Source organism: Siniperca chuatsi, linkage group LG21 (genome assembly GCF_020085105.1).
Source record: "Siniperca chuatsi isolate FFG_IHB_CAS linkage group LG21, ASM2008510v1, whole genome shotgun sequence".
NCBI classification, from domain to species: domain Eukaryota; kingdom Metazoa; phylum Chordata; class Actinopteri; order Centrarchiformes; family Sinipercidae; genus Siniperca; species Siniperca chuatsi.
In genome coordinates, this window is record NC_058062.1 from 19820490 (window position 1) to 19845015 (window position 24526).

At 39.3% G+C, this 24526-nt stretch overlaps 1 protein-coding gene across 1 annotated transcript; it reads right to left on the reverse strand.

Annotated features, from left to right (window-relative positions):
* Window positions 1-2851: 2851 nt before the first annotated feature.
* On the reverse strand, window positions 2852-22860 carry LOC122868413 (homeobox protein Dlx4a-like). Its single transcript, XM_044180333.1, has 3 exons — window positions 21966-22860; window positions 17985-18181; window positions 2852-7188 (listed from the first exon to the last, which is right to left on the reverse strand). Exons 1-3 carry the CDS (start codon window positions 22291-22293, stop codon window positions 6946-6948), a joined length of 768 nt encoding a protein of 255 aa, XP_044036268.1. The 5' UTR covers window positions 22294-22860; the 3' UTR covers window positions 2852-6945.
* Between the last annotated feature and the right edge of the window lie 1666 nt (window positions 22861-24526).

The window sequence follows — 24526 nt, forward strand, 5'->3', positions numbered from 1 at the left end:
CCTGGTCCACTGATGTCGTGGCAAACTGTTCAGGTTCCCCAACATGTGTTTCCCTTTAAAAGAGACTGCACTCAACTGTCTCCTCTAGATTTAAGAGGAAGAGGAAGAAAGTTTCCCATGCGAGGCCAACGGTGTATAAAGTGCTTCACTGTTACGCCCAAATCTCCACATGAAGTCAGTTCATGTTTGGGTACAAATAACACCTTAGCCCCCACCTCAACCCCATTTAGCATTTATAGTTATAAATACATATAACAGTAAACACATTTATAAATAGTTATAAACCTGCTGTAATGTGTCCAGTTCATTATAAGATCTTTTAAAGAAATGTTTAAAGTTTATGGCAGCTATGATGTGTCATTATTATATTAGATATTATGTGTTAGTGACACAACCACTGATTAAACTAGGAAAGGTGTTCAAAAATGAAAAGCTGCATTGTTTAATTTCACAGCGTTCATCCCCGCTGTTGCTAAGAAATGTCTTCTGGTATTCTGTGAGCAACTTTAACATGAATAAATATTACTTTCACTCCACTTTAGGCGGGTAATAGTTTCGATCTTTATACAAAATGAATGAATCTTAATCAGTGAATGTACTAACATGATGAATAATCTTGCATCAGTGGATGTTTCCACCATAATGCATAGCGTTCTGTATAGGATGCACATTCATTGCTCAGCATGTATTGAGTCCAATGGCACACTCCTAACCAGCGCCGCCGCTCCCACCACGCGCATCACGCACTGTGCATAGGGCACCAAGTGCTGAGGGGGCACCAAAAATAGCCTAATGAATTTTTTTTTTTAAATGCCGGTAATATTTCATTAGCCTATAGAAATATTAGGCACATTTTAGCCATGTATATGTAACAAAAAAGGGGGAACAAGAAAGATATTTAATAATTGCTCTAGTCTAGTGCCCCCCCCCCCCCCGTGCCGGATGGTCCGTTCCGGTTGTTCGCGCGGGCGAATAATAAAGGAATTATGCTTAGGGCACCATAATGGCTAGCAGCGGCACTGCTCCTAACAAGTAATCTATAGTTTACATTCTGTAATCTCTTATCAATATTAATAAAACATACTATAGTGCACACTTTTCTTTAGGTCTCCTTTTCAGTTAACAACTGTGTTAACACAACATTACTATGTATTTGTTAGTGCATGAATCAGTTATCTGGATAACTTGGCTGAGTCATTGCCGGAGCAGTTTCAGGTTTTACGCAGTTTAGTTAACCGGATAACTCAGTAAACCTGCTTCTCGGAACAGGTCCTGGTTCTAAATACACTGTTCTGCTCAGCCGAACAAACAAACTGACTTTGTTGTATAAATAATGTCCAAAAGTACAGTCCTGGAAAGTAATGTATACTTGCAGGAGGTGGACAAATCAGAAAAAGTATTTGCGTTTCTAAAAACAGACGGATGAACAGATGGATGGATACGCATGCTTGATTACAGTTTGAATTGTTCTTGAATGTGAATATCTAGATTAAAGATAGGGGGCTTAAACATTGTTTAACAATAACAACAATTATAAGATGTTTATATATTGGCTTATAACAATTTTATAGTGTCCTATAAAGCATTTATTAAATGTTTGAACGCATTAAAGCAGGTTTATAACAATTTCCATATGTGTTTAAAACTACTGAAGGCATATGATCAAGTATAATTACAACTACGTTATACTGTGTTAGCAAGCATTTAGTGTAACTGCTGCTGTTAACAATAACATTGATATACTGTCTGTTACACTATAGTGTGTTATTAAACCCTTTATCAATTGTTTGTATGTAGTAGATTAAAACAAAGTGTTTCCTATGTGTACATGCTACAAAACTATGCGATAAATATACATAAATTCAACAAGAAGTTTCTGCCTGCTGTTGGAATAGTTGCACCTGAATTGGCATTTTGTTTGTGATTTTGTCAATAAAATGTTGCGTCATATGTAAAACTGTATACACTTGGGTTTAGGCAATCAATTCATTTTAAATAAGATTGATTCAATTTCATAAATAATATGTAAATCTCAGTTTACTGGAAATTAGTCATACAACGTAATGCTAATGCTACAGATGTAGTCGTTCCCAGGACCGGTAGTGGAATGTAACTAAGTACATTTACTCAAGTACTGTACTTTAGTACATTTGAGGTACTTGAACTTTACTTGAGTATTTCCATTTTATGCAACTTCTACACCGCTACACCTCAGAGGCAAATATTGTACTTTTTACTCCATTACATTTGTCTGACAGCTTTAGTTACTAGTTACTTGTCAGATTACGCTTTGTCATATCCTTCCTGTCCAGTAAAAACCATGTATCTCCAAATTTGGTGATTTTGAATGGGAATGTTTGTGACAAACTGAAGGATGAAGTGTTCCTTCACGGGCTGAGAAAATTCTCCCACTTCTTAAGCTAAATAAACTTTTTAAAAAAACAACAACCTTGGATCAGCTGGAAAATGCATCGTCACAAAGCTGAAAACAGGGCCGTTTTTCTGAGCTCATGAAAGGTTGACCTTTTAGAGATACATGGTTCTCACAGGACAGCTACGCTACAAACATATGATGATCTTATAGAATATGATGCATTTCTGTAGATTAAACTACAGTATATAAAGTAGCTAAAATTAGCTCAACAATAAACATCTACAGCAGTAAAATGCAACATACACATTCATGCAGCAGTAATATTAATCCAAAAACATCATGTTTAATAGTAAAATACTGACAGGGACCATTTTACTGCAGAATGAATACTTTTACTTTTCATACTGTAAGTACATTTTGCTGATCACACTTAAATACTTTTACTTAAGTAAGGTTTTGAATGCAGGACTTGTAGTGGACTATTTTCACAGTGTGGTATTGTCACTTTTACTTAGGTAAAGGATCTGAATACTTCTTCCACCACTGCCCAGGATCTGATACAACGGACTTCTGGAAGCATTTAGAGATCATGCTAAAAAAAAAAAAAAAAAAATAAAAAAAATCACAGTGATGCTGGCATTCGTTTTGTCTGGATCTAAAGAAGGCTGAACCTAGATTTTACTGAGTTTAAATAACATTATGTTTAGCCATGATTTCGCTTGAGCCTAAACGCCTAAAAGTATACAGACCACCTATACAGTTCATTATTTTTTATTAGCCCCATCTTTTCATCTTCTTTTTGCCAGCTGTACTGATTCCATCAATGTGTGTTATATTTGCTCTAAACATGAAGCACCCTGAGATGATTATTTGACGATAGTAATGTTTCCGCTGTGATGTAGAACGTGGCGCTATAGTGCTATATGACTTTGCACGTCTGGGTGTGGTCATACATGCAACCGACTTTTCAACCCAGAGTGTGACAGTGCAACAATGCCTCTCTCTCTCTGCCAGGAAAAAATGATTTTATCACCTTTTAAGATACACAGACACAGAAACGTACACAAATTCTCCCACACACACCTCTTGTCACCGTGGCCTTTTGTTCTCACATAAACTGCACCTGGAGGTCATTTGGCCAATTTTCTTTTGTCCTTTCAGTCCATCTGATCAGTCGAAACACTGACGTGACCACTGGATTATTCTAACACAGTATTGGAATATATTCTAACTACTCTCCTTTTTTGACCTCGAAAAAAAAAATGAACACAGGAGAAAATGAAATGAAAAGTCCTGCTCTGTTACATGATCTCCAAAAGGAGTATTAAAATGAAACCCCAGAAGAAAAAAAAAACAACCTAACCACAAGCAGCATAATACAGTAATGTATGAATGCATTTTTGTAATATTCATTCAACAGATCAATTTGTTGTGAAAGGATTAGCCCTCAGTAATCCAGTTAGATGTAATCCACTACCTCCTAGCCTTTTCCTTTAGGGCCCGAGGCAGAAGGATATTCCCTTGACTGACAATTACAGATAATTACAGCGGCGGAGTGAAAGCTTTATTTAACAAGCTGTGTCCTAAATTACCTATAATTGACGTGGTCATTTTATAAAATCATTGACGATGTTTGACGACTCTTTTTGCTTTTCCAGATGTTTGCGGGGCGAAAGATGTGACCCGCTTCTTCTGATTTACGACTTTAGAGAAAATGGCTCCAGGCCTCTGGGGCACACAGAGACCTTACACTGAGAAGGAATATGTTATTTTAGCAATACATTACTGAAGCCTCAATTTCATATTATCTGTTAAAGGTGCAAAAACACATTATTTCCACTGTTGGATGTAAGTTAAATAAACTAAATCAAATAGGGTGGCAATGATCACTGGGTTTGATTTATTTCAAATAACATAGCGTATCCCGGCCCTTAGCCATTATATTATCGGCAAAATATTAATTCAGTATGTTGAAAAAGTTCTAGTCAACATATCATGGTTTACAGTATATATGACTGTAAACTCCAGGAAACTGAAGTTCATGAGACGTTTCCCACTTCAGAAGGTCACAAGAGGGGAGCAGAAAAAAGAAAGTGACAGCAACCAGCACTAATGTCCATCGGAGAATAACAAGAAAATAAAGGTGAAATGTTGATCACAATCAGAAATGTAGAGCCGCAATTAATTAAACCCTTTTATGTAGCATGGCAAAGTCCCTGCATCTAACAGCCCATTATTTACCACCAAAGCCTCCAATCCGGCTGGCATTTTCTTTTTGGCTTGATCTTTTAACTATTTTAGGTCTTTTGTTATCATGAAAAAATATATATAAAAATTTGACTCATACAATGAAGCAGCCGTATCCATTCAGTGCCTATTTCTCATATACTCTTAAAAAAGGGGATTATAAGTACCATAAAATGGCTTCTTGTTCAAATACCTTATCAGAGCTGTTATCAACCGTTTCATAATGGCTCTTTAAAGGTCTATATGCGACACAGAGCCTTTATAGTGTTACACCCTGTCAGAATGGTCAGAATTAAAAGAACTTTTCTTCTTTTCGTTAATCTGACCAGTTGTTTTTTTTTACGTTAGCAAAGCAGAGGGTCCTTTGAATCAGTATTTCCATAAAGAACAACCATGAAGAAGCCCTGAAAAAAAAACATTTCCCCCCCTTTTTTTTTTGTGTGCCTGCCCCACTGTAACCCACTGAAAAGACAGAAAAAACCTGAAATGTCCAGAAACAGAGATGCAGCGCTGGCATTAGTTTTGAGTTGTAGCTTCAGTTGTAGCTTTATCTAAAATGTCTTGGCAGGCAGAGCTCCTCTGGAGGCAGAAATAACTTGACTGGCTGTATTAAAGTGAGGCTATGTTTTTTTTCTGAAAGAAGAAATAACACCTTCTTCCTCTTGCAAATGAAAAGTTGAATTCATAAGCGATTAATAAAAACCCTTGCTCCATTCAGTACGCTCAGGCGTTGTCGCTACAGCCTTACATAGTCAGTAGTCAGTGACCAGTAGCTTATGGTGGCTAATGTTAGCTAATATAAACTTTGCATAGATATTGCTGTGTAAAGGACATTACTGAGTCTGTTCGTTGACTTTCTTACTCTAATCTGCTGCTGTAAAGCTACATTTTAGCATTTCCCATTATCATGTAATTGTGACTTTCGCCCAAGGCTGGTGTTCAGCAAAAGTGGCACACTCTCACTTTAAATCTTAATAGGTGGAGTAAATTATAAGCAGAGACACAACGCGACACTGCGCTCTGAAACCCATTATTTCCATTGGCTTGCGCCTCGCCACGACGGCTTTACGCTGCGCAGAGCAAAGCGCTCCAAGCCAGCTAGAGTTAACTTTTGGGCGCAGAGAGCGTTGAAACGAAGCTGTGCAAATCACGTTGTGTCTGAAAGTTCCTTCACACGGCTATAGCTATATACCCTGCAGCCAGGCTGCTCACCCAAACCAACCGCAGATTCCACATCACACCAATCCTCGCATCCCTTCACTGGCTACCCGTTAAGTATAGAATTGATTTTAAGATACTCTCTTATTTATATCCCACACCCTCCGCAAATCCAAGGGCGATTGTGCTTTTGCTGTTAGGGCCCCATCTCTCTGGAACAGTCCCCCTCTGTTAGATGAGCTGTCTGAAAACAGCTTTCAAAAACTTCTAAAAACCCATTTTTACCAACTTACCTTCCCTGCAATGGGGCTGTAATTAATTTTCTGTATATTGCTATATATGTATGTTGTTTAGTTTTCTGTATCTATATCCTGTGCAGCACTTTGTAACTTTGTTTTAAAAGGTGCTATATAAATAAAATGTTGCTAACTTACTTACTGTAGACTAGCATGGCTCATTTGAATTTGGAAGGTCTGCTAGGCTAACTATGCAAACTCTTGTGGTTAGAACGCTTTTTTTTTTTTTTTTTTTAAACTTCGCTGCCGAGTGCTGGGCTTTGTGTGGCACCACATGCTCAGTTCTCAGCTCTGCAGCCTATCAGAACTAAGCATCCAATTCTCACAGTTGAGCCATTGACCAATTTAGCGCTATTCATATATCGCTAATCACTCATGAGATCTGCTAACTGCTAACCAATGTTACAAGGAAATTTTTTGTGAGAGCTTTAGCTGACATAAGCTGACAGCTAGTTGGAAGCTCCTTAGCGGTCTTACTCGGTTTATTTATAATGCTATAATGTATAATGGTATTTATAATGCTGTTGCAATGGTGCTAAAGTGTAGCCAGGTTCACCCCATTTCTATGGTTACTGTGCTGATTTGTGAAATTAAGGACTATAACGTAAATTCTAAGTAACATTTTGTGTGAACTTTTTAATGATCTTTGTAGCAGTCTGTACTATATAAGTTTATATTTTTTAGCTGATCTCAGCCTAAATGAACTTAGCCACAATAACTGTTCACTGCAATTGATCTCTGCCACTTATATTATCTTTGCCTCCAGAGTGGCTCAGACTCTTAACAATGTCCGTGTGTCCCTAACAGCTCCAGTCAGCTTGCTGGTATAAATCCATAATTTGTCCTGGAAGTGTTGTGTCCTCCTGTCTGTCACATCATCTGAGTCCTCGGCATGGAGTCCTGCTGGTGTCCGGAGTACCAGTGAGCAAAATTGTTCATGTATCCTCCAGAGTGCACCGGCGCACCTTTGGCGGCCATGCTGATGTCCCACAGGGAGCACGGAGAAGAGGAGGACGGCGGTGGGGGGGCGAGGTGGTCTCCCTCAGGTCCACAGGGCCCATTCTTCATGATCTTCTTGTATTTGGATCGTTTGTTTTGGAACCATATTTTCACCTGAAAGACAAAGAAAGGGAAAGAGTTCATAATAGATTAAAAGTTGATATGAAAAATACTCAAAAGTAAAAGTGACTGCAGACGTAGCACTGCATAAATGTTATAATTTTTGCCTTCATTTTGTTAGTGTATGATAAAGAGGAGACAGCAAGTTAATGGGGAGAGATGACATGCAACAAATATCCTCGTCCCTGGCCAGACTCAAACTGGCAGTAATGTTAGCTAACGTTACTGGTTCTTAAGTCCCTGCGAGTAACGTTAGCTAACATGACCAGTTCTTAAACTCTGCCAGTAACGTTAGCTAACATTACCAGTTCTTAAGTCTCTGCCAGTAACGTTAGCTAACATTACCAGTTCTTAAGTCTCTGCCAGTAATGTTAGCTAATGTAACTGCGTCTTGAAAGGAAAAAAAGTAACAGATTTATGGACTAAATGCATCCACAATCCCACTGAAAAATTATACATGCAGCTACAAAGCAGCTGGGACAACTGCGAAAACATGCAGGCTAGGATGATGACATTTATAAAGCGGTAAGCTAACGTTAACGTACCATTATGAAGAACCATACAGTATTTGGATGTAATGCCACTTTCAGTCAATGGTTTTTTGTGTTTATAGGCTATCAGTAGGAATGAGTGCAAGATTAATGTCGGCTGTCAACTGTCCTAATCTTCCTGTGGATGTCTGCTTAAGGCATATTACTGCGTTAATGTTTTAGCTGCTCCTCTCAAGTTAAACCCAGCAAGTGAACAGTATTTTAGTGAACAAGTGTCTGAATCCAGCTTCTTTGAAACAACATCAAAATTGAAATTAACACCACTATATAACACTAGGTAATTATTGACAACAACCTAAATTAATATTAGAAATATTGAAACGATAAAAGACAAAAATACAATGATTGATATGATGAGGTCGTACTACACTCACTATTGTAAACCAACCACAGACACACCTTCTAGGAATACCATTAGAGATAATGATGCAATAAAGTAAGCTACAATTAGGTAATAATGACCCATACAGATGAACAAGTGATTGTAAAACGTTAGAGCGTAACAAGCCGGCAGTAATATAATAAGACAGAAATTCCAGTACAGTAGGTGTGCCTACAATAACGTCACCGTGCCATTGACTACCACAGAAACTGCCCCTATAGGAATATATTACAGGAATATTATGGTGATACCACCACTGGAGCTAAAAATACCATCACATACAGTGTGATAAGATTATTGCAATGCCCTGACTCCTATAGACACATGGTTAAATGGAATACTTGCAGAATATAATCCAAAACTGATGCTTGGCTTTATGAAATGATAATGTCCAAATTACAAAAAGTGTATTAATTCCTTTGAACACATAAGGCAGCAGCCCCATAATAAGAATATTATGTATTTGTGTGAATAGGACAGACATGATACTATTAGAATATCTTAAAATATTAAGCTGAATATCACTTCAATCATTTTTCTGTGGTTAAAGATGATTCAGTTGTGTTGTTGTTGATATAATTGACATGTTCTCTGTTTCCAGCGTGCTTGCAAATTGAGCATCAAATTACTCGAATATGCCTCTCGGGCAACCTGTCAGCTTAGCAGGAACAAATGAATCATAAATAATTACACACAGTCGGTGAAGGATACTTTTGTCTCAAACAGGTTTTAACTGTGTCGTAAAGGAAAAATGAACGCCCAAAGGACTGGTGCTGCACGGAGAAAAAGCTCTGGACGGCAACAGAGGAGAGAAAGATAAAAGAGCAAGGAAAAGAAGAAAAAACACTCTTGGCGCTAAAATTATTTTCTCCTCCCCACTGACAGTCCTGGGAATTATTACCCAGGGATTTTATGAGTATTTATGAAGATGGTTGAAGTGGTTTATGGAAGATATTTGAGATTCTATAAAAAATCTAATTTCAGACTGGTCTAATTGACTCTAAATATGTGGAAAAAATTATGCCTTTACCAGATATTCATAAAGGCACCCCGCTTTCACACCCAACTTTCAGCTTAAACAGCCAAGAAGTCATGCAGAGCGAAACTTGACATTTAATTTGATCTCTATTGTTCCAGTGTATCTGTTGACGTCAATCACAGCCTGTTAGAAGTTAGTATGGATGGTGGCAAATACATAAAATTAAACTAGCACTCCATAAATATGCAATACCATCATAATTACACCACATAATGCTGTTATTCAGAAATTAACTTGTAGTTGCACTTTAAACTCTTTCTCCAAGTTCTCCAATTTCTATATTGAGTAAATTCTCCTAATATCAAAAAAGAAAAACATATCTGAAACATATCTGAAGAACTTAGCTGTCCGTATAGTTGTTACAGCCATGCTTAAAACCAAATTGTGAGCCCCTCTTTAGAATAATCTATAGACTAATGTAATAAAAAATTACAGCCACCAAACTGCAGTGCCTGCAGTATAATAATTACCTGGAGTGGTGGTGGTAGCTCACGGATGAAAACCTAAAGTGAGCATGTGTAGCGTAGCATATGAGCCCAGGAGTCAATCAACAGCACGTTAGGTTAATGCAGCCTCAGTGAGAGGATTTCTGCTGTAATTATTGGTTTCATATTTCAGCAGCAACATGGAGCTGACAGCTTCCCTGAGAGCGCGACTAATGACACCGACATTAGCGAAGGAGGGTGGCTGAGAGGCAGGCCAGGTGCCACTGAGTGTGTGTGTGTGTGTGTGTGTGTGTGTGCAGCATGTGTTTGAACATGACATTATAAACCAAACCTTGCAGTGTGTGTCTGCATATTCTTAAATACTGGGTGAAAACGTTGATCAGTGTCCTGTGAGGATTTTCAGAAATAAAAGGCTTCCATTTAGTGAGTAGTTTAAGCTGTATGGACAGTGTGTGTGTGTGTGTGTGTGTGTGTGTGTGTGTGTGTGTGTGTGTGTGTGTGTGTGTGTGTGTGTGTGTGTGTGAATGAGAGAGAGCGAGATACAGAGCATGAGAGTTTCAAGGAAAAAAGCTAGAACTGTGCTACGTGCCATTTCTCAGCTGCGTCTGGGAACATTAGAGATTTAGATGGAAAGTGGTCAGTGGTTGGCTGCCGGCCTAATGGCATGAATGCAGGACAGAGATGTGGTGTATGATATCTATCTTCAAGTGTGTGTGTTTATGTTTCCATCTGTATGTGTATGAAAATGCACACACATTACATATGCACACAAGGCTAATTACAGCTGACTGAAAGCAACATGACTGCGTGTTTCAATACAGGTTGTTCTGTGTATCCATCTATTTACTATGTCACCACCATAGGAGAGAAAACAAGTCTGCAAAACACAAGATTGTGTTATATTTCAAATGCAATATAATTTTTTAAAATGTAATTTTTTGTGTGTTCCTGAGAAAAACAAATTAACTTTTGTATTGATTGTGTGCAACAAGAAGATTGTTTTTTAAAAACTGAACTCAGACTACACGTTAAGACTCTCTCGCCGTTAGCTTCCTACACCAACCCTATCACCAGACAGAACATTGATTGATCATTGGATGATTCTGCAAAACCCTGGATAATGACAAAAATTTGGGCACATTGCGACCTTCGGATGGTTAAAGGAGAAGTATGGTTAGCTAACATTTGCCAACGTGGGCAACAAACATGAGTGATCAGACATTTTGAAAACAAACCCCTAGGTTAGACAAATTTATTTGGAAGAGAAAATGAAGGCAAACAGTAAAATTACAACTCAAACTGTCTGTTCTAAACATCCATCACAGCTTACCAAGTCCCCAAGAACAGCACTGGGCTGTGAGGCAATTCTGGTGTAGTGGCACTAGCCAAAATGTAAATCATTAAAAATGGAACAGCTGTTTAAAGATGACATTTTGTTCTGTGTCACAAACACCCCTAAATAACTCTTTGCATAATCAGAATTTGATCCATTCAGTCCATTCAAATTTTGAAAGCCTAGAAAAGCTGTATCATTCAATTATTTTACCCTATTCATGTGTGTGGGGATCCAACAGGAAGTCTCTAACGCACGCGCTCTAAACTGGCTCGGCCAGAGAAGGACTGTAGTCGACATGCTCTACCTGCCCAAAAACGCAATAGGTTGAAAAACTACTTGGTGTATGCGCCCACTGAGGAACATTCATAGGAATGAATTGGCCGCCATCTTGGAATGTGGATTCCAGTTTTTCTTAATACATCAATGCAGCTTGACTTCCTGGTTCAACTTACCGTTGACCGTACTTGCCAGAGTGGCACAAATTGTTTTTGTGCAATGAGAGATTATCAGAGACATTAGGGATGCGTTCACTTTTGGTTAAACCTCCAAATAAAGTGATAGCTAATGTGGCTAAACTCTCTGCTTGTTTACCCTTGTCTGACCGCTTGTTACCCAGTTGGACCTATTTTTAGTGATGTCACCGCATTCTGAGATCTCAGCATTACTTTGGTTGGTGCAATTTTATCAGAACCAATATAATAATCCCCCATAGTTTTCCTTTAAGGTTAGTGAAAGATTGTGGTTATAGTGAATAAGCTATGGTTAAGGTAAGGCTATGGTTAGGCAATTAAAACGCTTGCTTAAAGGAATAGTTTGATATTTTGCTTTCTTTCCCAGAGTTTGATAAGAAGATCGATACCACGCTCATGTCTGTATGGCAAATATAACACTACAGCCAGCAGCTGGTTAGCTTAGCTTAGCAAGACTGGAAACAGGGGGAAACAGCCTGGCTCTGTCCAAAGGTAACAAAATCCACCTACCAACAGAAAATCTCACTAATTAACATGTTATAGTTTGTTTGTTTAATATAAAGCCAAGGTGTAAAAGAAACAGGTTGTGTTTTTACCAGGGGTTATGTCCTGGACTATTTCTTGGCTGGGAGCAGTGACTTCCTGAGTCTGAGGACTCCAAGAAATAGTTCTGCAAGTCGTGAGCCGAGGAATCGCCCAATATGAATGAGTTCCTTTCGGAAACCCCTTTATAGCGTTGCTACATCTAAAAATGACTTTTTGCCTTGTCTCCGAAAAGGGAAACGTAAAACAGGGCAAGCACTGCACAGAAAAGCACCCGGTTAAAAAACATTCTTTATCCCAAGCCCACAAAAAAGTGTCTGCATTCCTCAAACTACAGCCAGAGATATCCTTTAATTGCACTCTAGTATCAGTTGAACTCTGACTTACTGTAAAGACAAACGCATCATGTCCATTCAAGCTGGGGCACGTGCCCCCCAGGTTTTATATTTTATTATATTACTCTTATTTGTTATAATATGTAGTTATGATCATTTTATATAATGAGTCAAACATATTTTTCTAATTATGTCATAGTCACACACCCCCTTTCCCATGGTATTGGTTTCTCCCAAAAGTTGCAGGATGAAATCGGTTCGCAGCAGCAGGTACGCACGCACACAGCACTCTGTTGTGCATCAGTGCATAACCCCCCCCCCCGTTATATTAGTGTGTGTAGGTGTGGTTACAGGTTATATATACTTGTGATGGTGATGGATCTTTCGAGGAGGCTTAGCTAAATAAATATACAGTATTTACCCTAACATAGAGTGGGAGATTACCTAGCTGCAAAAACTGATTTAGTGAAGTTTTAAAATAATCCCCCCAGTCTTTGAATATATTCATTTCCATTCAATTCAATTTTATTTATATAGCGCCAATTCATAACAGAAGTTATCTCATTGCACTTTTCCTATAGAGCAGGTCTAGACCGTACTCTTTATAATATTATTTACAGAGACCCAACAAATCCCACCATGAGCAAGCATTTGGTGTTTGACATATACATATACAGTGGTGTGAAAAAGTGTTTGCCCCCTTCCTGATTTCTTATTTTTTTGCATGTTTGTCACACTTAAATGTTTCAGATCATCAAACAAATTTAAATATTAGTCAAACATAACACAAGTAAACACAAAATGCAGTTTTTAAATGAAGGTTGTTATTATTAAGGGAAAACAAAATCCAAACCCACATGGCCCTGTGTGAAAAAGTGATTGCCCCCTAAACCATAATAACTGGTTGGGCCACCCTTAGCAGCAACAACTGCAATCAAGCGTTTGCGATAACTTGCAATGAGTCTTTTACAGCGCTGTGGAGGAATTTTGGCCCACTCATCTTTGCAGAATTGTTGTAATTCAGCCACATTGGAGGGTTTTCGAGCATGAGCTGCCTCTTTAAGGTCATGCCACAGCATCTCAATAGGATTCAGGTCAGGACTTTGACTAGGCCACTCCAAAGTCTTCATTTTGTTCTTCTTCAGCCATTCAGAGGTGGACTTGCTGGTGTGTTTTGGACCATTGTCCTGCTGCAGAATCCAAGTTCGCTTCAGCTTGAGGTTGCGAACAGATGGCCAGACATTCTCCTTCAGGAGTTTTTGGTAGACACCAAATTCATAGTTCCATTTATCACAGCAAATCTTCCAGGTCCTGAAGCAGCAAAGCAGCCCCAGACCATCACACTACCACCACCATATTTCACTGTTGGTATGATGTTCTTTTTCTGAAATGCGGTGTTACTTTTACACCAGCTGTAATGGGACACACACCTTCCAAAAAGTTCAACTTTTGTCTCGTCAGTCCACAGAGTATTTTCCAAAAAGTCTTGGGGATCATCAAGATGTTTTCTGGCAAAAATAAGATGAGCCTTAATGTTCTTTTTGCTCAGCAGTGGTTTTTGTCTTGTAACTATACCATGCAGGCCATTTTTGCACAGTCTTATAGTGGAGTCATGAACACTGACCTTAACTGAGGCAAGTGAGGCCTGCAGTTCTTTGGATGTTGTTGTGGGGTCTTTTGTGACCTCTTGGATGAGTCGTCGCTGCACTCTTGGGGTAATTTCGGTCGACTGGCCACTCCTGGGAAGGTTCACCACTGTTCCGTGTTTTTGCCATTTGTGGAAAATGGCTCTCACTGTGGTTCGCTGGAGTCCCAAAGCTTTAGAAATGGCTTTATAACCTTTTCCAGACTGATAGATCTCAATTACTTTCTTTCTCATTTGTTCCTGAATTTCTTTGGATCTTGGCATGATGTCTAGATTTTGAAGATCTTTTGGTCTACTTCACTTTATCAGGCAGATCCTATTTAAGTGATTTCTTGATTGAGAACAGGTGTGGCAGTAATCAGGCTTGGGTGTGGCTAGAAAAAATTAACTCAGGTGTGATAAACCACAGTTAAGTTATGTTTTAATAGGAGGGGCAATCACTTTTTCACACAGGGCCATGTGGGTTTGGATTTTGTTTTCCCTTAATAATAACAACCTTCATTTAAAAACTGCATTTTGTGTTTACTTTGTGTTATCTTTGACTAATATTTAAATTTGTTTGATGATCTGAAACATTTAAGTGTGACAAACATGCAAAAAAATTAGAAATCAGGAAGGGGACAAACACTTTTTCACACCACTGTATATGTCAAATTGCATTGCAATTGTCAAATGGCGTCGTTATATTTTCTTTCTTTTTTTCTGGAGAGCAAACCCTATGCCCCCCCGCTCTAATTGTTCCTCCCCCCAGACTTTTGCTTGCATGATGCCCCTGTGTAAAGACTATGATGCAATCAGTCAAAGACTACTTTCCCCGATCTAAAACACCTCAAAGAATACAAAAAATATATTAAAAAACAAAACAATGTGCTTCTTTGGTAATCATGCATGTGAGTATGATTGGCAGCAGATCACATTTAAAACACTTTCACACTACAAAATGCAAAGGAGAATGAATGGATCATCTCTTACTCTCAGTGTAAACATAGCTGCAGTGGTTAATTCATCCGGGATTAGGACAGTTCATCTGATGACATCAACTGCTTATGTATACTCAGTACACACACACACACACGCACACAGACATGTACGTATCGTATTTCAAATGAGGTATTCCCAAACAACCCTATCTAATGTTTCTGCAATGGGACACCTGCTCAATACTGCTCAAACCTTAATTTTTCACCTTTTCAACATGTTTAAAGGATCTTTGATAATGCTATACAGAGCATTACATGACTTAAAAATAAGCCTCCGTGTGACACAAACCCTTTTATTTCCTTGCAGAAAGATGCTGCTACATGTGCCGCCTTCTCCTTTCCTGCTGTCGCTTCATGAAGAAGAACAATGATTATGGGGCGGCTGTGGCTTAGAGGAAGAGTGGGTCATCCACCAATCGGAAGGTCGGCGGTTAGATCCCGGCTACTCCCAGCCCACATGTCGAAGTGTCCCTGGCTGTGCCTTTGGTGTGTGAGTGTGTGTAACTGAGTTTCTCTGGACTGATGACCTGCCATCACTGTATAAATGTGAAGTGCTGTACACAAGTACAGCCCATTTACCATTATTATCACAGACAGGATGATAACTGCTCTAAATAACACTGACTGTGCACGGTAAGCCAATTTGAATAGAGTATACAATTACGTACAAATACGTATGTGTTAATGATGAAGAGTGCAACAGTGCAAAAAGCAATTTATAATCTTTTTGAAGACTAACTTGTTAATAGAATGTCATAGTATTAATGTGCCAGGGATTTACATATAATAGCCTAACTACACTGCCCTACAGAGCAAAAACGCAGAAACTAGCTGACATATATGGTCAAAATTCTGTTATCTGACTTTCTGACATCTGTTTTACTATATGAAAAATTATTATGTCATAAAAATGTATAATTTCTGTGAAAACAGCTTTTCAAATTTGCAGTAACTATTAAACAGAGCTAAAAATCAAGACAAATTGCTAAAGAAAGAGATATCAAATGAAAGCTAGCTGTTGAGATAGCCACGGCTAGCCTAGCTAAAGCGAAAACTAAATTTACCTATTAATTTTTCCCTTGCTGTTATCTGTAGTTGAAAAATATGTATTTTAATGAACTGTTACCTTTACATCTTGGTAATATAGTTAAATTACCAAGATGTAAGGTACATATTTAAACATATGAAACAGTGATTTCATTTATTATACTGATTTCGATATAGGCTAAATTGCTAAACTGTGAATAGTCAAAGTTTTTCTTTTAAACAAACTAGTTGCCGAAAGAACAGATTTTATTGGTAGATACTGCGTTTTCCCCTTTTATTTCCTGAGGATTATCTAAAGGAAGAGTGCAGTATCTATGTTTTTAGGTATTATGTAGTTAGTTCTATGGCAATGATTTTTGCCATAAAATCCAGCCTGTTCCAATCTTTCTTTCTCAGCTTCTGTATTTACTTTTCCCGTTCCCTTTGTAAAGTAGTACAGCGCATGAACTATTATATGAATCAAATAAATGATAAGGCACAGCAAGATTATGACAGCATTGGCCGTTAAATTAAATTTAATTATTTAGTTATTTCACAATGTATTGTACTTTAAAGAAACTGACCTCTGAAACTGATCTCTCTAATACATTAAAGATGTCTAAAGTCATAAAACAGTCTCCCTGCAGTAATAGCCGACTCACACGAACATAAAATATCTGATAACATTTTTTTTTTGCCGTCTTAACTCAGGTTCAACAGGTTTGCCATTCACAGATGGAAAAGAAGAGGAATAAAATAATTTGCAGACAGTTAGGGGGGTTGTCCCCAGACTGCGAGTGTTTAGAACAGCAAATATCAGAGCTTTCATCAACTGGATAAAAGTTCAGTCACTATTGTCTAATAGCAATGGAGTGTGGCAAATTAGACATTAATTTATAGGAAAATGTTGTGGATCATTATTAAATTCGAAAGACTCTAATAAAAGCGCAATATGATTTTCAGATCTCCAAACTGGTGAAACAAGAGGCTAAAAAACATCACTTGTTCAAACACGACAGCATCCAATGTTGGTTCACTGACTTCATGTGACAGACAAAATGGCCGCCATTAGGCTTTTATTTGCCTGTGACTGCGTGTGTGTGTGTGTGTGTGTGTGTGCGTTCTGAGAGAAAGAAAACAGACTAATAAAAAGCACTGAGAGGGAAAGATGACCAGTGGCAAAGCAAGTCTTCCCCTTTTACCACGGCTGCATCTGAACGTACATATTTACACACACACACACACACACACACACACACACACACACACACAAGCTCCAGCCCAGGTCTTTGGAATTTGTGATGTGCATTTCTGACCCCTTTGTTTATCTTGGTTTGTTGTCATCAGTTTTATGTCCTTTGCATTCTGATTTCATAACAAACAGTCTATGACTAAACCTCACATGACATTTAAGCATATCTGTACACGCCAGTATGTAATTACACATAGAGGAACGTGCGGTGACACCGGTTAACAAGAATGTTCCAGTGCCTTTTTGGGCTTTTATACTGTGAACCGAGGAACACTTTCATTACAAATCCACTGAAACAATCAAAGACATGACTGATTCAGATTCTAGAATAAATCTGATTTCACTTTTTTGTGTATTTTCCATTTAAAAAAAAAATGTAGGTCTGTATTTTGTATCAATATTAATATATGTTGTGGTCACGCATTCCAGTGATAGCTTCCTTCCAGTCATATATACTTTGGAAATTAGGGTGAGGTGTTGCACATACGCCCTCAATTAGAGAAATTAGCCAACGCTTAATTACTTACATATTAGAAATGTTTCCAACTCTTCATCATCACAGATATAATGATTTTTTTTTTTAATTCCTTATATGTGTATAAAATATTCTTTATTTTTCAGTCATTTAGCGCTCGCGTTCATGAGAATTTTTTTTTCTTTCAAATTTCAAAAAAAGGCTCAAATAAGTTATTGTTGGAGAGTGTATTGATTCTGAAAGAGTAGACACAGCCCATGTTGGCTTATTTCCGTGTGTGTTTGTGTGTGTGTGTTATCCACCACAGTACCTGGGTCTGCGTCAGGCCCAGTTTGGCCGCCAGGTCGGCCCTCTCGGGCAGGGCGAGGTACTGGGTTTGCTGGAAGCGCTGGTTGAGCGCCTGGAGCTGCAGGCTGGAGTAAATGGTCCGAGGCTTCCTGATCTTCTTCCCCTTCCCGTTCAGCCTCACCTCCCCGTTCTCTATCACCGCCGTGGGCTTCTCGTGATCTGGAGGAGAGCGGAATTTTCCCAAGATAAATATCAACATGGGGATTTCAGTGGGGACAGAAGTTTGACCTTAGTGTTACAGACCGCGTCCTACAAAAGATCACGAGATCAGTCGCAGTGTTTCATCTCACACATCTTTCTTCGAAATGTTGCGCAAGACAAAAATTCTTACCAGAAAGACACTACACACCTGCTTTATCATATATTTGTTTGTTTTTTCAAAGGAGTAAAGTAAAATGTGGATATAAAGGTAAAAACTGAAATGACACGTGGCCTCTGTTAGAGCGTGATGGAAGCTGAACAGCAACACATTCAGCCTTATTTTACTGGAAATCTGAACGTATGTGTTTATAAAATAAAATGATTTTTGTCCAATATGTAGGGACAGACCTTATATGGGCTCAACCGTTTTACAACAGTAAGGAAATGTAACTGTGTCTAACCTTAACCGTCTAAAACTGAACCACAAAATGGAAAATAAAATAGTGGTGGCGGCATTTTTGTATAAGATTTGTAATGATGTGACAAAATATAAGGCTTTTCCATTTGTAATATTGTGTGATACAACATATTTATAAATTCTGTGAGGACAGACTGTATGTTGGTGGAGTCCAGACCTGCTGTGAGCTCAAGGAAAAAATGCCACAGAGTACAATCCAATATTATCAAATATAGTCTGGCGAGAATGCTGTAAAATGAGTATAATGACTATATGACAATGGACGCAGGTAAAAAGATAAATCATCTCCGTCCTCTCCGAAGCAGTTTGGTTTACACGCAGCTCGGCCGAGAGGGCTTTTCTTCTTCTTTTGTTTTTTCATATGCAAAACTATACAACTGTGTCTGTTCGCCCACGCTGATCTTTGTTATGACATGAGCTTATAGCCTGCAGTGGCAGGAGAGAACAGCTGTGGACAAGCCAAGGCCCCACAAGATGTTCAGATTCTGTTACTGAGCTGCAGCTCCTGCGAGCAGGAGGGACCGCGGCGCCCAGCGCTGACTGCAGAGGAGAAAAGCAAAGGGCACTTCCAGACGGTCAGTTTTGAAAAGAAAACTTAAGCGGGTGTAAATTTCTGCCCAGCACAAACGGGGTTTTAAGCCATGTGTTTTGCTGTCATTAGCTTTACTTTTTTTGTTTGGGATCCCCCACGGACCCCACTGCTCTACGTGTAAAAATATTAATAATAGTAAAATAAACTTTTTTCTCTTCCTTTATATGTAGAAGTGTATTGAAGTGTTAACCCTTCGCTTTGCTACAAACTGGGCTTGCACATTTGATGAAGGTGATCAAATACAGAAACAACCATAAGCCAACGTCAGCCCGCCCAAATAAAGAAATATTTCATGTTTATATGGGCTACGTGTGAACAAATACAGTAAATGTTCATTTTGTTTCCCAAAAAGTCATTCTCAGACAGATAAAGTTATCCCACTGAGTGATGTACTTACAGGGAGGTTTGACCTCATACGGACAAACTGTTATAAAACTCCAATAAGTGAAATTGAATTAGACTTATTTGGGAACTGGGAGCAGTAGTCCTGCATATAAAGTCCAGTCAACACCAGTCACAGATACAGAGAATATGAAAATCCACTGTATCTAGCCGTTTTACAGCTGACACGAGTAATGTGTCATTTTCTGTAACAGACTTCCGAAACATGTCATCAGTTCAAAATCACGTTTATAAGCACCTCTCATAAGATTAGGAAATTTCAAAAGTACAATGGTGAAATGTCAGTTGGTCTGTGAACGCACTGAGCGTGTTTTCATATATTTATTTGCTTTACTTATGCGTCATACAGACACAAGCTGAGAAACCCATCCGAAAGTGCGGATGTGGGGTTTTCACACACGGTCTCATTTATGTCTGTAGACCATGAAAAGATCTTTTGAAAGAAATTTAAATCCAATTAAACTTTGAATTATTAACATGTTCAGTGATTTACAATGGGGCACATAGAATTTCAGTGAAAAAGGAACAAAATCATTTTACATGCAAACAGACTGTATTACAGTTTTATTTCTTACATTTTTTTTCCTGCTGCATTTGTGTGTAGAAATAGTGAAACAATATTTTTTTTTTTACAACCTTGAACTTGTTATATAATAATGTTTTGCCTGATTATCCTTAAAGATTTTTTACATTTTTATATAGGCGCCTTTGTCATTTTTTTTTTCTTGGCTTTTGGCAGCTCTATGTTAAATTGACAAAATCAGAAATACTTTATATGAGAGGTCAGACTTCCAGCGGAGTGTGTGCTGAAAAAAGGATCCCCAGCATGTGGGGTAGAAGAAGAAGAAAGAAAGAAAGAAAGTGACAGTTTTGACAGAAAAAACAAGATGTGTTTGCCTGCACTCAAGTACTTTAATTCAATGTGTGCAGAAGAACCTGTATTATTATTATTATTTTAATTATTATTATTAGCAGTAGTAGTATATCATCAGACTCTACATCTGTTAACAATTAATGTGACATATACAGTAAGATGGTTGACAAATGGCCGTCCATGTTGCTCTTCTTCACCACCAAATCTCCAGAGCGATGAAGGATCTCTGAAGGATTAAATGAGTGGATCATATCAATTTAATACCTTTTTTCTTTTAGTTTCTGTCAGTGTAAGTTGGATTTCTGCTCTTGGCAATAACCTGTCCACCATGTCATTGAATTCGACTCGGGGATTTGATGGATTTATGGGCACATAAAGCACACAAGCGCTGTTACTCTTTGAAAAGCGATCAGATAGAACAGCTACGGCTGCAGTCAATTTGCGAAAGTCATCAAGTTTCCTCGCAATGGACCTTGTGGGTGAAGGTTTTATAAATATGAATATTGAAAAGTAATGCTGCGTATATTATTTTATTTTATATATATATATATTTTTATTGATCTGAGGTCTAATGATTCTTGTGTTAATTTATTTTGAAAGAAAGTTGAAATGCATAGCACACAGGAAATATTTTCATTCACTTAACATTTTGTTTTAATCGAATTATGAACAATTATTTTCGGGGAATCTTGTCAGGTGTGAAAGTGCTAGTGGATACATTATTCTTATTCTGACTTCCGTGCGGCGCGGCGCGGCGCAGGCAGCAGCCATCGGGCGGATGTGATCCGGGTGGAGGAGATGCTGAGGGTTTGGCTTTGGAGCGCGTGCAGCTCCCGGGCCGCTGCGGGACACCACAGCCTCTGCAGGCCTTAAACTCATCTGCCGTCCAACCCTAAAGTACACTGAACATGACGCTGTGGCCGACCTGTGTGTGGATCCAATTTATGCGCGCCACTGCGGTTTATTTTCATGCGTTTTAGACTTTAGACCCACTTCGAGTATTTTAATGGGCCTAAATAAGACATCTGTAAAGAATAAAAATGTTTTCCTGAGACTTATTGTTGCAGTTAATGTCCTCTGTCATGGTACAGTCAACATCATTTTGACTTCGTCCCATCGGCCTTTATTCAAGACGACACGGAATCACTAATAAAAAAAATATATATATATATATTTAGCACGGGTGGGCCCAGTACAAATCAAATAAGCCATGACCCAATTATGGCGGCTAAGAGCTGCCATTTTCTTGTATTTCCTTTGCCTGCTTTACTTTTACTTTGAGATATTTCAACTCCACCACCTGAAAAGACGTTCAAGGTTCCACATGGTCAGTATTTAGGCCGAGGCGTTATTAGATATTGGTAACAAAGGCGATCTGTAAATGCAGGGGAAAGGTGCAAACACGAGCATTCAATATATATATTTTTTTCTATTAAAATGTTCTGTGTAAGCCTACCTGCATCCTCCAGTCTGGTGTGTCCAAGCGCGCCGCCGTGACCCCCGTGCTGATAGGGCAGGTAGGCCCCGGGGTGGTGCGCACTCACGGGGCTGTGATAGGGCGGGTATCCCAGCGGGCGACCGTACGAGGATGCACCGGGGGAGAAGGGCCCGTCGTGCTGCGAGGGCCCGACGGCGTGCAGACCGTGGACCGGGTAATGGTTGTGGGACAGGCCGGGGGAGGACTGCTGGTGTCCGGGGTAGCCGTGGCCGCCGAACTCCAAAAACGCCGATTTGGACGGATCAGGCGGGACTAAAGTGTCCGATATAGAGCTCATAGTCATCATTGGGGTGAGGGGCAGTGATGTGGTGGGAAATAAGAAGCGTCAGCTATGACCTCCAGACGGGGGTCATCATAAGGCAACCCACCATCAACGTTAAAAAAAAAAAAGTCAGTAGACTTTCAGAGAAGTGTTTCAGTTTCCGTTTCCACAAACCAGCATCAGTCTTTCAAAATGTAATTTACCTTCGACAAATGTCACGATATTCCTGCCGAATGAAAAGTATGAAGCGGGTTTAGGTGGGTTTGTCCTCCGCTACATCCCAGCTGAAGGCTCCGTAAACGTGACGCTCAGAGTTTAACACCATTGAGGCGGACGAGACGCACGACAGGCCAACGCGCAGCCAAGACGCCACTCGGTGATAAAACAGCAACTCCCGACAAAAAAGGGCCGTAAAAGTGATTTAATATCCTCCGGATCGGGTTATTTTCCTGCTCTTCTCCGTCCGAAGACAACCAGCCCGGCGCTTGTTTCCTCCCGTGTTGTGAAGAGTTCGCTTGGCAGCGGAGAGAAGTGGAGTGTGTTCCTCCTCTTCAGAGCGCACTGTGCGTCTGCACGCACCATTCTCTGCCTCCACTTGGCACACGCGGCGCGCTCATTGGCTGCCGCGCTTCGCCGTGTCACACAAATCACAAGCACGAGCAGCGGCGGCGGCCCGGCTCCTCTCGAGTTCTGGCGGACGGCGGGCCTCGGTGCGCATTTGGAAAAGAAGTCTTAAGCGAAGAGCCACTTTAACAATTCAAATATGGGCAAGTGTGAAATCCCGGACAAAAAACCGCACCGGCACCGATTCCTTTCATGAGGTGAACAAGTGTCTGATTACAATTCAAGGCCGCCAGTTTATTCACATTCAGTAAGTGACTGACTAACAAAATAAATTAAATAGATAAATAAATAACCAACACAACCAAAAAGACAATAAAATAAGGGAGCAGTTGGGTGTGTGACTATTTGTCACTATGATAAATGACAGTAGGTTCCCATTTCACCCATGAGGAGGTAAATGCCCACTTGCGGCCTTTGATTCACCTTCACACCTTCATACAAAACTGAAACAGGTCTACACGCGCACTTTAGGTTAAGATATCCGACTGCAATCGTTTCTCACGTAAAATAAATTCAAACAGATATCATTTTTTTTTTGCCACCATGTGCGATCAGCAGACAGTAGACTTTGAGAATAATTATTTAAACCAATGCTGCGCATGATTTCATAAAAAAAAAAAAAGGGACGACGGCAGGTTGGCTCATGAAAAGCAGCGGCTTTCCAAAATACAATTCTCCCCGCTTGCCAAAAGCAAAATAAGGCGGATCAGACCAAATTATCTTCATGAGCTGCTGCTGAAAGGCCGCAGACCTTATTATCCAAATTATTTTTTATTAAACACACACTTACACTGATCCACAAGAATCCAATTTCCAAAAAAACATCGCATTGTTTTTTTGTTTTTTTTTTTTTTTTTTAAATTATTATTTCTTTTCGTTTCTTTTTCCCCCTTTGGCTCAACATGAAGCTGAAGCGATAAGACTCGAGCTCAGCCTGATTTTACGCCAACGTAATAACAGTCACAAAGCAGCAGAGAACCTACACACACACACACACACACACACACACACTGAGGGTACCGCCTGTGGTCCCACACGAGGGACAATTACAACAAACATCGTCCTTCTAGAGAAACTCCAAACTTGTGATTCTGGCAGAGCAGAGGCTCCGACACTGTAATTTCACTCAGCTCACGGTCATTACGCTCATCTGCGGTGGAAATCCCGGACTGTGGGTCTGCTTTCAAATTAAACTAAAACACCTCAGCATTAACAAACAAATATAAATGGATAGGATAGAGTCAGGGGAATTATTAGATCCGGATAAATCAGCCTGATCGCCAGTTGCACACAAAAAAACCCCACAAAGCGCTGTTTTAAGTGTATTAATGGGATTTATTACAGTTTATTATTACAGTTTATTATTACAGTTTATTTATTACAGTTTATTATTACAGTTTATTATTACAGTTGTCCACGGTGTATTCCGGCCAGATATGGCGCGACTTTATAACCGAGCCTTCATTTCTGTGTACATGTGGCCATTCCTTACATCTTTCTTTTCATTCAACATTTCCTGGCATGAAGGAAAGCAGCGTTTGGAGCCATCACGTTCATCACAGCGCTGCAATAAAAAACAAGATGCAATCTGACGAGGTCCCATCACGGACAGGGCTGCGCTGTGGGGAAACTG